The sequence below is a fragment of the Rhinatrema bivittatum genome, chromosome 19 (genome assembly GCF_901001135.1).
Source record: "Rhinatrema bivittatum chromosome 19, aRhiBiv1.1, whole genome shotgun sequence".
Taxonomy (NCBI): domain Eukaryota; kingdom Metazoa; phylum Chordata; class Amphibia; order Gymnophiona; family Rhinatrematidae; genus Rhinatrema; species Rhinatrema bivittatum.
In genome coordinates this window covers 5017087-5033521 of record NC_042633.1, presented here as the reverse complement: position 1 = coordinate 5033521, position 16435 = coordinate 5017087, and the positions used below count along the sequence as shown (strand labels likewise).

The window sequence follows — 16435 nt, the reverse complement described above, 5'->3', positions numbered from 1 at the left end:
AACATGCCTTTGCTTGGGTTTCCAAATTTTCCCTGTGAATGGCAAGATGAATAAAAGCAATTTAAAGCCTTGCAGCAGCTCCAACTGCCTCATATGCTCCAGGTAATATCAGCACATGTACCTGGCCTCAAATGCTGTGCCAGTCTGTACACTTTCCAGGCCATACATCTCTACAAGGGTCTGACCTCAAATGCTGTGCCTGTCCATCCAGGTCTTACGTCCCTACATGTGCCTGACCTGAAACGCTGTGCCAGTCTGTCCACTGACCAGGCCGTACGTCCCTACAAGGGCCTGACCTCAAATGCTGTGTCTGTCCATCCAGGCCTTATGTCCCTACAAGGGCTTGACATCAAACACTGTGCCTGTCTGTCCAGGCCTTACGTCCCTACAAGGGCTTGACCTCAAATGCTGTGCCTGTCCGTCCAGATCTTATGTCCCTACAAGGGCTTGAGCTGAAACGCTGTGCCTGTCCGTCCAGATCTTATGTCCGTACAAGGGCTTGAGCTGAAACGCTGTGCCTCTCCGTACAGGCCTTACCACCCTACAAGGGCTTGACCTGAAATGCTGTGCCAGTCTGTCCACTGTCCAGGCTGTACGTCCCTACAAGAGCTTGATCTCAAATGCTGTGCCTGTCCATCCAGGTCTTATGTCTCTACAAGGGCTTGACCTCAAATGCTGTGCCTGTCCATCCAGGGCTTACGTCCCTACAAGGGTTTGACCTCAAATGCTGTGCCTGTCCATCCAAGTCTTATGTCCCTACAAGGGCTTGACCTCAAATGCTGTGCCTGTCCATCCAGGTCTTACGACCCTACAAGGGCCTGACCTGAAATGCAGTGCCAGTCTGTCCACTGTCCAGGCCGTAGGTCCTTACAAGGGCCTGACCTCAAATGCTGTGCCTGTCTGTCCAGCTTGGAGCTGGATATTTCATATGCTCAATAGTTTTCATTAGGGGTGTGAATCGTTTGATCGATCGTCTTAACGATCGATTTTGGCTGGGGGGGAGGGAAATCTGATCATCGTGTTTTGTTTTGTTTTTTAAATCGTTAAAAATCGTAAATCGGGGGAGGGCGGGAAAACCGGCACACCAAAAAAACCCTAAAACCCACCCCGAACATTTAAAACAAATCCCCCACCTTCCTGAACCCCCCCCAAATGTTTTAAATTACCTGGGGTCCAGTGGGTGGGTCCCGGCGCGATCTCCCTCTCTCTGGCCATAGCTGCGTTAAGAGAAATGGCGCCGGTGGCCCTTTGCCCTTATCATGTGACAGGGCAAAAGTAGCGCCGGCGCCATTTTGGTTCCTGGCTCCCGACGTCACGCGTGCAGGAGATCGCCCCCGGACCCCCGCTGGACCCCCAGGGACTTTTGGCCAGCTTGGGGGGGCCTCCTGACCCCCACAAGACTTGCCAAAAGTCCAGTGGGGGTCCGGGAGCGACCTCCTGCATGCGGGCCATATTGCCAATCTTCAAAATGGCGCCGGAGCTACCTTTGCCCTCACTATGTCATACTATCTATCGGCCATGACATAGTGAGGGCAAAGGTAGCGCCGGCACCATTTTGAAGATTGGCAATACGGCCCGTGTGCAGGAGGTCGCTCCCGGACCCCCGCTGGACTTTTGGCAAGTCTTGTGGGGGTCAGGAGGCCCCCCCAAGCTGGCCAAAAGTCCCTGGGGGTCCAGCGAGGGTCCGGGGGCGATCTCCTGCACGCGTGACGTCGGGAGCCAGGAACCAAAATGGCGCCAGCGCTACCTTTGCCCTGTCACATGATAAGGGCAAAGGGCCACCGGTGCCATTTCTCTTAATGCAGCCGTGGCCAGAGAGAGGGAGATCGCGCTGGGACCCCCCCCACTGGACCCCAGGTAATTTAAAACGTTTTGGGGGGGTTCGGAAGGGTGGGGGATTTGTTTTAAAGGTTCGGGGTGGGTTTTAGGGTTTTTTTGGAGTGCCGGTTTTCCCGCGCCCTATTTAACGATACAATACAAATGCCCCTGACGATAAATCGGGGGCATTTGTATTGTATCATGCACTCTAACGATTTTGGATGATTTTAAAATTATCTGACGATAATTTTAATCGTTCAAAAATGATTCACATCCCTAGTTTTCATGACTTTCATAATATGGGCCATTTTCCCTAAATCTTTCTTAGGTGCCAACATTAATGTTTTTAGTACTATAGAAAACTGATGGTAGTTGTACTCTAGTTCATCCTCTGTGTTCCCATAGTTTACAGAGGCACTGTAAACTACAAAGTCAACATAGGTTGATATTGTAGATTTGGAGGTGAGAAGCAGTTTTCTAATTTCTGAGAGCTCTTCAAGTTCCTGATGACATAAGAACATAAGAACATAAGAAATTGCCATGCTGGTCTTATGTTCTTATGTCATCATCTGAAGTGCATATGTACAGTTAATAGCTTCTGGGTATTCACTGGATGCCAACGGAACCACCACACTTTCGGGGGCCAACCCATTCCAGGGAGCCCTTTCCTGCGCAAAGGAAAGGGAACTCTCCCCGGATGTAGCCAGCCTATCTCTTAGTATCCGTTGACCCATGTTGAACCAAAACTGCTGTTCACATGGAAACCTCCTCCACGTTGACTTGCCATGCTTTGAAGGCTCATGTTCCACTCTAGGAGCCAACCCATTCTAAGGAGCCCTTTCCTGCGCAAAGGAAAGGGAACTCTCCTCAGGTGTAGCCAGCCTATCTCTTAACGCCCGCCGACCCTTGTTGAACTGCTGTTCACATGGAAACCTCCTCCACGCTGACTTGCCATGCTTTGAATGCTCATGCCCCACTCTAGGGGGCCAACCCATTCTATGGAGCCCTTTGCTGTGCAAAGGAAAGGGAACTCTCCTCAGGTGTAGCCAGCCTATCTCTTAACGCCCGCCGACCCTTGTTGAACCGCTGTTCACATGGAAACCTCCTCCACATTGACTTGCCACACTTTGACTTGCCACGCTTTGAAGGCTCATGCCCCACTCTAGGGGCCAAACCATTCTAGGGAGACCTTTGCTACAGAAAGGAAAGGGAACTCTCCCCGGGTGTAGCCAGCCTGTCTCTTAACACCCACCGACCCATGTTGAACCGCTGTTCACATGGAAACCTCCTCCACGTTGGCACACTTTGAAGGCTCGTGCTCCACTCTAGGGGCCAACCCATTCTAGGGAGCCCTTTCCTGCGCAAAGGAAAGGGAACTCTCCCCGGGTGTAGCCAGCCTATCTCTTAACGCCCGCCAACACATGTTGAACTGCTGTTCACATGGAAACCTCCTCTACATCGACTCAACACTCTTTGAAGGCTTATGCTACACTGTAGGGGCCAACTCATTCTAGGGAGCCCTTTCCTGCACAAAGGAAAGGGAACTCTCCCCGGGTGTAGCCAGCCTATCTCTTAGTACCCGTTGACCCATGTTGAACCAGAACCGCTGTTCATATGGAAACCTTCTCCACGTCGACTCACCACGCTTTGAAGGCTCGTGCTCCACACTAGGGGCTAACCCATTCTAGGGAGCCCTTTCCTGCTCATAGGAAAGGGAACTCTCCCCGGGTGTAGCCAGCCTATCTCTTAAAGCCCACCAACCCATGTTGAACCGCTGTTCACATGGAAACCTCTTCTACGTCGACTCAACACACTTTGAAGGCTCATGCTCCACTCTAGGGGCCAATTCATCCTAGGGAGCCCTTTCCTGTGCAAAGGAAAGGGAACTCTCCCCGGGTGTAGCCAGCCTATCTCTTAGTACCCGTTGACCCATGTTGAACCAGAACCGCTGTTCACATGGAAACCTCTTCCACATCAACTCACCACACTTTGAAGTCTCGTGTTCCACTCTAGGGGCCAACCCATTCAAGGAAGCCCTGTTCTGCACAAAGGAAAGGGAACTCTCCCCGGGTGTAGCCAGCCTATCTCTTAAAGCCCACCAACACACATGTTGAACCGCTGTTCACATGGAAACCTCCTCTACGTCGATTCAACATGCTTTGAAGGCTCATGCTCCACTCTAGGGGCCAACTCATTCTAGGGAGCCCTTTCCTGCACAAAGGAAAGGGAACTCTCCCTGGCTGTAGCCAGCCTATCTCTTAGTATGCGTTGACCCATGTTGAACCAGAACTGCAGTTCACATGGAAACCTCCTCCACGTCAACTCGCCATGCTTTGAAGGCTCATGGCCCATTCTAGTGGCCAACCCATTCTAGGGAGTCCTTTCCTGTGCAAAGGAAAGGGAACACTCCCCGGGTGTAGCCAGCCTATCTCTTAGTACTCGTTGACCCATGTTGAACCAGAACCGCAGTTCACATGGAAAATCCTCCATGTTGACTCACCACACTCTGATTGCTCGTGCTCCACTCTAGGGGCCAACCCATTCTATGGAGCCCTTTCCTGTGCAAAGGAAAGTTTACTATCTCCGGGTGTAGCCAGCCTACCTCTTAACACTGCTGACCCATGTTGAACCGCTGTTCACATGGAAACCTCCTCCACATCGACTTGCCACGCTTTGAAGGCTCGTGCCCCACTCTAGGGGCCAACCCATTCTAGGGAGCCCTTTCTTAAGCAAAGGAAAGGGAACTCTCCCTGAGTGTAGCCAGCCTATCTCTTAGTACCCGTTGACCCATGGATGGACTCCATGGATGGACTCTCTTCCTGGGTAGCTTGATATTACCCAGCTAGAGAGTCCATCAAGCTAGATTGAGAGAACATTGCACAAATCTCATCTTTGGGTGAGTTTCCTCACTCCGAAGGTCATCAAATCTTCACAAGAGATCACTGTTCTGTTCATACGTCTCACTTTGAATGTCAAAGTGGCCCCTAACCCCTACATGAATACCTAAATCTCACCTCGAGTTACAAGGTGGGCCTCCCATAGAGATATAAATACCTATCTAGTGTGAGGGCATCATGGCTAGTTTCTCTCTCTCTCTCTCTTCCTCCCTCTCCCTCTCTTTCTCTCTCTCTCTCCCACTCTTGTGCAAAAGACCATTATAACCACAATAAAACCCTATCACATGGCTTTACACAAAAAGTGTAGTTAAAGCTGTGCAATAAGACTTTGCACACCCCACTTGGCCAAAATTCCTGCCCCAATATCCTCTCATTTGCATCACACCAAACATTATGTTGCTTTCCCATGCATTAAAAGCATTTTTTGCATGCAAAAACGCCATATAGCACTTTGATAAATGACCTCCTTTGTGTTAAAAAAAAGAAAAGTTACTTAACAAATTGCAGAGGATATTTTTAAAACAAGATGTTACCCACATAAATCTTTTGAATATCAACCTCACCATAATAAAGGGAGTTTTCAATAACCCCAGTACTGATTGTGTGTATGGCTCATCAGGGCACATTAGCGAATGTAATGTTTCTAGATGCCTTGAATGGCTGCTTTGGATTTGGAGCCAGCTCTCAGTGGAGCATTAAACCTGGTGTAAGGGCTGCTTTGCAATGGTGATCATAATGCAATCAAATTTGGAGGGAGAATATTAGGAAAGAAACTGTAGTAAAATTTAACTTTTATAAGGTACGCTTTGGACGTCAAAGATAACAGTATGCTACAGACCGGCCATCAACTCACAGATGCTCCAGAGGTGGCTCACCTGTTTCATTGGCTATTTCTCCAGAAGAGCAGGGGATGCAGTCAAAACAGCAGCTGGGCTGACCAAGTCTGGCAGATTTCCTGTATCCAGCAGGGCAGCTCTCACTGCAGACGGAGCGAGGGGTCTGTGGATTAGAAATCATGAAGCCATTATTACCAATGTTGTCATGCCGAGTCAGGCCAAGGTCCATCAAGAGGGATGGTCCAAGAAAACAAAGAGGTAGGCGATCTATGATAGCCGTCAGGATAAACACAAAAATAGATGCCTTGATATTTTTCAATTGTTTATTAAAACAGAGACGTATTCACAAATTGCCCGACTCAGGCCGAGTTTCGCAGTTCAAAAACCGCTGCCTCAGGGGCTACAAACAAACCAAACATGAATTAACAACAATATCTAAAAACAATAATCAAACTTACAACATCTTTAAGATCTTATAAATATTAAAAAGTCATTATTAAAAAATAAAAAATTTTTTAATCCTTCACTAAGATCTCAGATATTGATAAAAATTGTTAATTAAAATATAATTAAAGTATAAAAGTTGTAGATTCCTAGAATGATGACAAAAGTTCAACTATATATCAAACATACCCCAAAAAATGTTTTATCCATTCCTGCTTAAGAAAATAATATTTAACAATATATCTACTTCTCAGCAGGTAGAAAGATAAATTTACCTTAAGCATTCCACAGTCGTGAAAAAACCTCAGTATTGCATTTCTCTTCCAATATACAGTCAGTGATTGTCAGCAATGCTTAAAATCACTAAAAAATATAAAACAAACTTCAAAATTTGAAATCTCATCCCAATGCCTACCAGGCATTCTTAATACATTCCTGATGGTAAAATGGCGGAGAAACAAGTAAAAACAATGCTAAATAAAAAACCATTCTTATTTAAAATCTTAATATAATTTAAACACCAAACAACTCAATTTAAAACTATGGACTGCATTCATTATTTAGATTTGTTAAAAATAGTAATAATAATGTACATAATAAAACATTATTAAAAACATGCCATTGGGAGTGTTGCAAACATATAATCTCTGTTCTTTGCTTTCAAAACATAGTGATCACTTGCCACATAACTTAAACTTAAGTGCACTGAACAGGCAAAAAAACTGTGGTGTACTTCAATGGCAAAGATTATTTATTTTGCACTACAAAGTTATGTTCATAGAAGGATGCATATTGTGACTCAAATCGCTGAAAAATCTAATGAAAAGAGTGCTAAACTATAGTGTATAAAGAATTATTTAAAAGACTTTTTACCTTCTGCAATAGCGCATCACTCCTGGTCTCTGCTAATACTAGGCTCAGCGCTGAAAATCCGCCATTGAAAGATGGTAAATTCATTACAGACATATATAGGAAACCCACTGACACTAATAAATTATTACACTATGGGGCGGATTTTCAGAGCCCTGCTCGCGTAAATCCGCCCAAAACCGGGCGGATTTACGCGAGCAGGGCCCTGTGCGCCGGGAAGCCTATTTTACATAGGCCTCCCGGCGCGCGCAGAGCCCCGGGACTCGCGTAAGTCCCGGGGTTCTCGGAGGGGGGCGTGTTGGGGGGCGGGCCCGGTCGTCGCGGCGTTTCGGGGGCGTGTCGGCAGCGTTTTGGGGGCGGGTACGGGGCGTGGCTACGGCCCGGGGGCGTGGCCGCGCCCTCCGTACCCGCCCCCAGGTCGCGGCCCGGCGTGCAGGAGGCCCGCTGGCGCGCGGGGATTTACGCCTCCCAGAGGGAGCGGCCTTGGAGGGAACGGGGTAGGCTGCGCGGCTCGGCGCGCGCCGGCTATACAAAATTCATAGCCTTGCGCGCGCCGATCCAGGATGGCAAAGATTATTTATTTTGCGCCTGGAGCGCAAACAAAAGTAGGCTATTTGCGCGCCTTTTAAAATCCGCCCCTATATAAGTAGTCATAGCAAATCCTTACTCAAAAATCTTCCTTACTCTCAATTCCTTAGACTGAGACGACTCTGTACTACTGATTTTATGATCAATAATAGATCCATTCAAATGAAAGAAAGATTTTTGGAAAAAGGGTATCCATTGCGACACATTCAGGAAGGTTTGAATAAAGCATAAAAGCAAAATCGCATTGATTTATTGACCAAGAAGAAAAGACAGACGAAAGTCAAAGATTTTTTAGTTTGCCCTATCACCTACAGCGACATGTCACATAACATCATCACAATTCTCAAGAAGTTCTGGCCAATCCTACAAGTATTGCCGTCTTTTAAAGACAAGAGATTAATGATTGCGAATAAAAAAGATAAAAATCTTAAAGACATTTTGGCTCCTTCAGCATTACCAAACAAAATGAGTACTGACAAGAGACCTCCGGGTCACCGCCCATGCGGTCACTGCTCAGTGTGCAGAGTAAATTTAAAGACAGATGTTTTAAACATACCAGGAAGAGTTAGCAGTTTCAAACTGAAAACCTTTACCAATTGCAAAAGTAAAGAGGTAGTTTATGCAGCAATTTGCCCATATGAGAAATATTACATTGGCAAGACTATCAGGGAATTTAACAAACGTATACTGGAACACAAAAGCAGTATTAAGAGAAGTGTTAGGTCAAAACCTCTAGTGGACCATTCCTTGGAATTTGGTCACACATTTGAACAGTACAGATTTTGTGTAATTCAGCAACCGAGTTTAAATTGGAGAGGAGGTAATCTAGACAAAATGTTATTGCAGATAGAGCAGAAATACATCTATGAGTTTAACACAATGACACCAAATGGTTTAAACATGGAAACAGATTTATCTGTATTCCTTTGATCTGCATTGGTTGTAATTAATGACAAGTAATTCTATGTTATCTTGTAGCATCCAGTATTATCACAAATAATTGGTACATGGCATTGAAATTAGTAGAACATGCTATATGACATCTTATTCATGATTTTAGACATTTTATCCACTGCATTTGATTTTCTGTTTTGAATTTCTGTTTTGTTTTATATAAGTTTTTAAATTTGGAAAGTGGTGATAATTGAAGATTATATTTAATTGTACATATAAATGATTTTTCATGTTTTTATTATTTATGAATTTTATTTATAGTTAGTTGTTATTAACATGTCGTTGACCAAATCACTAGCTGATTCCCTGAATCGGATGGTTTTCATTTACACGATGTTTCATTAGAACACACCCACTCATGTGATTGACATCTAAGGGAACGCCCACCAAATTGATTACAGATCGTTTTTTTTCTAATAGTATAAAGATCTAACATTTTGATAGACTTTTTCCGTTTTTTGAGACTGTTTTTGAGCTTTTTTAATAACTGGGATAAAATGATTTTACAAGTCATTTGTTCCGATTTTTGGCACCAAAATTGACGATTCAAAACGGCGGATTTTCAGCGCTGAGCCTAGTATTAGCAGAGACCAGGAGTGATGCACTATTGCAGAAGGTAAAAAGTCTTTTAAAGAATTCTTTATACACTATAGTTTAGCACTCTTTTCATTAGATTTTTCAGCGATTTGAGTCACAATATGCATCTTTCTATGAACATAACTTTGTAGTGCAAAATAAATAATCTTTGCCATTGAAGTACACCACAGTTTTTTTGCCTGTTCAGTGCACTTAAGTTTAAGTTATGTGGCAAGTGATCACTATGTTTTGAAAGCAAAGAATAGAGATTATATGTTTGCAACACTCCCAATGGCATGTTTTTAATAATGTTTTATTATGTACATTATTATTACTATTTTTATCAAATCTAAATAATGAATGCAGTCCATAGTTTTAAATTGAGTTGTTTGGTGTTTAAATTATATTAAGATTTTAAATAAGAATGGTTTTTTATTTAGCATTGTTTTTACTTGTTTCTCCGCCATTTTACCATCAGGAATGTATTAAGAATGCCTGGTAGGCATTGGGATGAGATTTCAAATTTTGAAGTTTGTTTTATATTTTTTAGTGATTTTAAGCATTGCTGACAATCACTGACTGATATATGGAAGAGAAATGCAATACTGAGGTTTTTTCACGACTGTGGAATGCTTAAGGTAAATTTATCTTTCTACCTGCTGAGAAGTAGATATATTGTTAAATATTATTTTCTTAAGCAGGAATGGATAAAACATTTTTTGGGGTATGAACATAAGAACATAAGAACATAAGAAAATGCCATACTGGGTCAGACCAAGGGTCCATCAAGCCCAGCATCCTGTTTCCAACAGTGGCCAATCCAGGCCATAAGAACCTGGCAAGTACCCAAAAACTAAGTCTATTCCATGTAACCATTGCTAATGGCAGTGGCTATTCTCTAAGTGAACTTAATAGCAAGTAATGGACTTCTCCTCCAAGAACTTATCCAATCCTTTTTTAAACACAGCTATACTAACTGCACGAACCACATTCTCTGGCAACAAATTCCAGAGTTTAATTGTGCGTTGAGTAAAAAAGAACTTTCTCCGATTAGTTTTAAATGTGCCCCATGCTAACTTCATGGAGTGTCCCCTAGTCCTTCTACTATCCGAAAGAGTAAATAACCGATTCACATCTACCCGTTCTAGACCTCTCATGATTTTAAACACCTCTATCATATCCCCCCTCAGTCGTCTCTTCTCCAAACTGAAAAGTCCTAACCTCTTTAGTCTTTCCTCATAGGGGAGTTGTTCCATTCCCCTTATCATTTTGATATGTAGTTGAACTTTTGTCATCATTCTAGGAATCTACAACTTTTATATTTTAATTATATTTTAATTAACAATTTTTATCAATATTTGAGATCTTAGTGAAGGATTAAAAAAGTTTTTATTTTTTAATAATGACTTTTTAATATTTATAAGATCTTAAAGATGTTGTAAGTTTGATTATTGTTTTTAGATATTGTTGTTAATTCATGTTTGGTTTGTTTGTAGCCCCTGAGGCAGCGGTTTTTGAACTGCAAAACTTGGCCTGAGTCGGGCAATTTGTGAATATGTCTCTGTTTTAATAAACAATTGAAAAAGATCAAGGCATCTATTTTTGTGTTTATCCCAAGGTCCATCAAGGCCAGCCTCCTGCCTCCAGCAGAGGCCAATCCATATCATTAGGGATTTTCCAGCAGATCCCAAGCAGATCTAATTCCCTGTTGCTGACTTCCATGGATAAGCAGTTGATTTCCTTGAATCCACCTGCCTAATCATTTTGAATGGACTTTTTCTTCCATGAACTTGTCCAAAACTCTTTTAAATCTAGTTATGCCAGTTGCCTCGACTCCATCCTCCAACAGCAAATTCTCAGCTTGTGTATCAAATGGAAAAATACATTTTCTCCAGTTTGTTTTAAATCTGCTCCCTGCTAATTTTGTGGAGTGTCCCCTAGTCCTAACATTATTTGAAAGGCTAAATAACTGTTCCCTATTTACCTGATCCATATTACTCATCATTTTATAAATCTCTATCATATCCCCTTGTTCATCTCTAAGAAAAGCAGCCCTAACCTGTTTAGCATTTCTTCAGAAGGGTGAGCTTTCATACTCTCTATTATTTTTATTACCCTTCCCTATAGCTTTTTTAGATTTCTTGAGATGGGGTAACCAGAACTGCACACATTATTCACGGTGCAATCACACCATGTATCTATACAGAGACATTATCATGTTCACAGCTTTATTCATCATTCCTTTTCAAATAATTTCTAACATTCTGTTTGCTTTTTTGACTTCATTCTACCACCACACACTCAGCTGAATATTTCAAGGTATTATTCACAAGGACTCCAAGATCCTTTCCCTGGGTGGGGATTCCTAATATGGAACCCAGCATTTCATTCCTGTAGTTAGGATTATGTTGTCTCTTTGTACACCACTCGACTCATGTCCATGGTACATTTCATCTGTCATTTAGATGCCCATTTCTCCAGTCTTACAAGGTCCTTCTGCAGTTTCTCTTTCTACTTAAGTGTTAACTGCTTTGAATATTTTTATGTCATCTGCAGGTTTGACCACTTCAGTGCTTGCTCCCATTTCCAGATCATTAAGGGATAAGTTAAACAACACCTGTCCCAGTAGATAAAGCATGAGGCACCTCACGCTTTATCTTTAATTGAGAAAACAGGCCATTTAACCCACATCTTGATTTCCTCTGTTTAACCAATTTTCAGTCCACAATAAGACATCACCTCCTATCCAATGACACTATATCATTTGACATATTACACATGCTTATTCTTTACCTACATGGATTTTTTTTCTGGTGTTTTATGGTAAATACTAGAAGTGGAAAAAAGGAAAAATGTTTAATTTTTCATTTCATTTTTGGGTGGGGTTTCCCAAACATTTCACTTTGTTTAATATTAATTTCATTTATTTTGTTTAAATAAATGAAATAAATATAAAACCCCCAAAAACAAACAAACAAAAAAAAGAAATGGGTATCATGTCCCCAACACCCATCCCTCCCACCCAAAAAATACCAGGGCCAGGATCCCTTCCCAGCCCTCACTTACTAGGTCCAGGAAGGATCCAACAACGAGGTCTAGGCCTGTGCTGGGGCCTGGCCTGGAGGACGTGTCTCGACCCCAAGGCCTGGCACAGGGGATGTATCCAGACACCAGGGCCTCAGAGGTCCTGTTCCACTGTCTTCTTTCTTCTTTCTTTGTAGTTGAAATGACAGCATCCACTGAGGATGTGCCAGAGTTAATTAACACCAAAATAGTGACTTCCCCTCATTTCAAATACAAAGAAAAAAGAAAGAAGATGGCTGAAAAGGACCTCCAAGGCATGGGATCCGGGCCTGGGCCTGACACTGGGCTGAAGTCCAGGTGTCATTACCCAGCCTCAGGCTGGCCCCAGTACCGGGACTGAGTCTGGGCTGAGGCCCAAGCATCAGGACCCAGTCTCCAGATCTGGCCAAAGCACAGCCATAAGGGCTCAGCCTCCAGGTCGGGCCCCAGTGTTGGGCATGTGTCTGGGCCAAGGACCTAGCATTGGAATCCAGTTTCTGGCCCCCTGCCCAGGCATTATGACCTGGCCTCTGGGTTGGGCCCCAGCATCGGTCCTGAGTCTGGGCCACAACGTTGGATTCCTGATGGAGCAGGTAATTGGGGACAAAATGTGGGGTCTCAGCCAAGGCCCCAGCATTGGATCTGGACCTGGGCCTCGGCTGAGACCATGGCATTGCTCTCGGGCCTAGGCCTTGGCTCCTGCATCTGGTGACCTATGCCTAGATGAGGCCCCAGTCACTGGCCTAGGCTCAGGCCCAGGCCATGGCATCAAGCTTGGGCATAAGCCAAGGCCCCTGCTTTAGACCTCAGCCTATTCCCTAGGTGAGGCTCTGGCCTTGGCCTAGGCCCAATGGATCACTATTTTTTTTGTCTTTGTTTTCAAAACAAAACGTGAAAACCAACAAAATCTCATCAGATTTTCAATTGTTTCTTTTTGAGAATGAAATGAAACAAAATAATACATTTTTTCTCATTTCCTATTTTGTTTCTCCTGAATGCCCATCCCTAGTAAATACCTATTTTATTTTATTGTACTGGGGATGTTTTAGCAGTATTTATCAGTTAAAACTTAAAATCCAAAGCTTTATTTATATAGAGATAGATAATTATCCTCATGTCTCCTTCCTTACAGCCTTGATGCACACTTTTTTATTTTATGTTTAACATGTTCTTATTTATTTATCTGAATTATTTTTTCCCATGCCCTCAACTTTTGTTGAGGGTTACAGCATCACTGGCATAAAAGCAAGTAATCACATATATAATATGCATAAAACAAATGATAACATTAAGACTTAGTAAACAATAATCTTATGATGTTATAATCTGATTGTTAGGCCAGAAGCCATGGCTGTGTTTCACACTGCTTGGGCAGCATTTTGAATTAACTGGAGAGGTTTGTTTGTAGTGTATGGAAGACCAATATATAAAACATTACAGTAATCATGGGAAACAGGTTTGACATTCTGTATGATTTAAATCTTAGAAGTATGTCAGGTTGCTATCACACCTTTTCAATTAAGGGCTAAATTGTATGACTGGAAAATCATCCATTCTCAGTGCTTCTCACACTGGGTTTTTTCTACCCACATTTTGTCAGGGCATTTTTCTCCTTTTTCCAAACTTTGCTGGAAACTAAAGGCTTGAGCACCTTTTCAAATTTGAGCAAGCCAACTGATCTGCCAGGCTTTTGAAATTTTTACCATATTCTTCTTGAATGCATTCCCCCAAGCTTTTACACCTCACCTGATTAAACCTTTGGTTCCATAAGATGGCAGAGATGTTCAGAGTGATTTCATCCTTTGGGAATTCCCTGGAATCATATCTACCCACTGTTATCAGGTCACTGGTCTCATCTTGATATATCTGGATATTCTTGATGTCAAATATTGTAGGCACATCTCCATTTGCATCAAAGTAAACTTCCTGTTCAGACTCTGTTGTGAAATGCACATTACGCAGATAATGAAGGACCTATTGAATAATGATGGAAAGACATTTTGCTAAATATATAGATAATCTTTGCAGAGATGCTGATTTTCTGAATCTCTGTGCTCATTTTCTGCCTCTCCTCTTCCGTCCCTGGCATTAACCCTCTTTCATCCCTTCATACCCACCACTCACCCCAGTTAGCGTCCTAGTTTTTGCCGCATGGCATGCATGGAATTGCAGTTCTAATTTCTCTAAAAAAAAGGAAAACTACATTTCACTGCATGCAACTGGCCTTAACCAGGCCTGGGTCAGCCTGATTGGGTTGACCTGGGAGAAGTGGTAACCCTAATAATATTGTCGTCTTCTACTATCACAGGGGCAGCAACAGCAGCATATATGATAGAAATGATGAAATAATACTGCATGCCTTGTCTCCATGTTTGCCCTACCTCCCCCACTAAACCATGTATCTCAATTCCACTCTAAACAGGCAGATTGGGTTTGAAAGGGGTTGTGTAGACTTGGGGATAGGGTGCCTTGCTGTACCCAAATATTCAATACCTGTGTCTCTGTAAATGAAGGCAGGGGGAAACCATAGGGGTAGATTTTAAAAAGCATTTACTCAAGTAAAAACCAGGTTTACTGGAGTAAATTCACTTTACTTGAGTAAGTGGGTTTTTGAAAATTGCTACAATATATGCCATTGACTTGTCTATAGGATTTACTCACATAAGTGCACTTTACTTGAGTAAATGGCTTTTGAAAATTGCTACAATAGTAGCTGTATTTACGCATGTAACTCCTTTTGAAAATTACCCCCATAGTGAGTGACCCAAATTGGTAGATTTGGACTATCAGAAACCAAGGCTGCCATCAGGTTCCATGAGCCTTCATTTACAAATACCTGGGGATATGATTTTACATATTTTAGATCTCTTCCCAACTCACTAAGCACAGTCACTGTAGTGATTGAATGACTTTAGATGGATAAATTGTCCACTATAACAACCCTAATTATTATTATCGGTACCTGCCATGATTTCATATTCTGAATGTCATTGCGTATATGAAAAATGTCTTCCTTGGCTCCATCCAAAAAGTTGTGCAGGGCATAAGCATAAGCATAAATAGCCAGATAAGCATGATAGGAATAACTTAAGTCATTCAACTGAAAGAGTTCTGGGTCAACTGTTTTAAGATCTTCTTTTCCTGTGCATGGGATGTCATTTTCTTTGGCCAACATGTTGGTCATGTTTTGTCCTGCCCATCGGCACCCAAATGCCTTTTCCCAAAAGAGTTTAGTAAATGTGTCCCATGGGTATGCAGAAGGCCCAATGTGGTATAGAAAATCAATGAAGCTGTCAATGTTGCTGGTAAAGCCAGTAAATGCAATGCTGCCATTGAGCAGCCTCCATGACTCCTTGGTGAACAGGTTTGGGTTGATTCTCATCCCCGTTGAGAAGACCCAGATCATGGCAATAATCTTATGGAGAGAAAGGAGCTCCAAGATAGGTTTAAAATGCACTGCATAGCAGTTGCACACAATAACACTCACTGAGGACTGACGGATTACCTCTGCCACCTTTGCCAGCCTTTCTCTGGGATAGCGATCATCGATCTTCTCCAGGAAAGCCACACAGCCACCCATTTTCCACCATCTCCTGCCGTAACATCTGGCTGCTCAGGCTTCTGCTGTCTGAGTTGGAAGACAGGATTCCTACCCACGTCCAGTTGAAATACAGGAGCAGCTGGGCAATGGCCCGGGGCTGCAGAGTGTCTGCAGGTATTGTGCGTAGGAAAGATGGGAACTGAAGCTTATCACTCAGCATTGGGTGCTGCGCTGAGAAGCTGATCTGAAAAGAGAAATTATTCCTATCATATCTGTTATATGTATCCACAAGACTAGAGGTACTGTGGAATTTGAGTTAGAAATAGGTCCCTTTTTGTAAGTCTTGGATCTCCATTATAGGCCAGCTCAACAGAAGTGATACACAGTGGAACAAGTGTAGCTTAGCTCAATGTTTCTCAAGCAGTGTGCTGTGGCACACAAGTATGCCATGACTGACCTGCAGGTGCACCACAAGAAGAGCCGGGTATGAAAAGAGGAGGTGCCGCCAAGCTTTGGTTTTTCTCCCTTTCTGGCCTGCAGGATTTTCTCCTACCAGCAGAGGGCATGGGAGAGCAGTGCCTATCTGCTGCTGCTGCTTCCCTCTCTGCTAGCTCTCTCTTGCAAGACATACTGTTATTATTGCAGAGCTAAGCCAGTAGAGGAGGCAGTAGCACGACATGACACAACAAAGGCTGGGAAACACTGGCTTAGCTCAGCATGTAGTTGTTTTCTACATATTTCTGAAAGTATATGATATGGTTGGGAAATCAAATGTACTGTCTGAAATCAAGGGTTATTTTTAATTAACATCTATCTCCTTATCAATAGTGAAACTGCAAGGCTTCCTC

At 43.0% G+C, this 16435-nt stretch overlaps 1 protein-coding gene across 1 annotated transcript in view; it reads right to left on the bottom strand.

Annotated features, from left to right (window-relative positions):
- The window catches only part of LOC115081079 (vomeronasal type-2 receptor 26-like), a 28626-nt gene extending 13000 nt beyond the window's left edge, over positions 1–15626 (bottom strand). Inside the window, exons 1-3 of the mRNA XM_029585590.1 lie at positions 15009–15626; positions 13793–14020; positions 5591–5714 (exon numbers count right to left, since the gene is read on the bottom strand). Of these exons, the coding sequence (XP_029441450.1) occupies positions 5591–5714; positions 13793–14020; positions 15009–15626 (970 nt within the window). The remainder of the gene's footprint in view (positions 1–5590; positions 5715–13792; positions 14021–15008) is intronic.
- Positions 15627–16435: the final 809 nt, after the last annotated feature.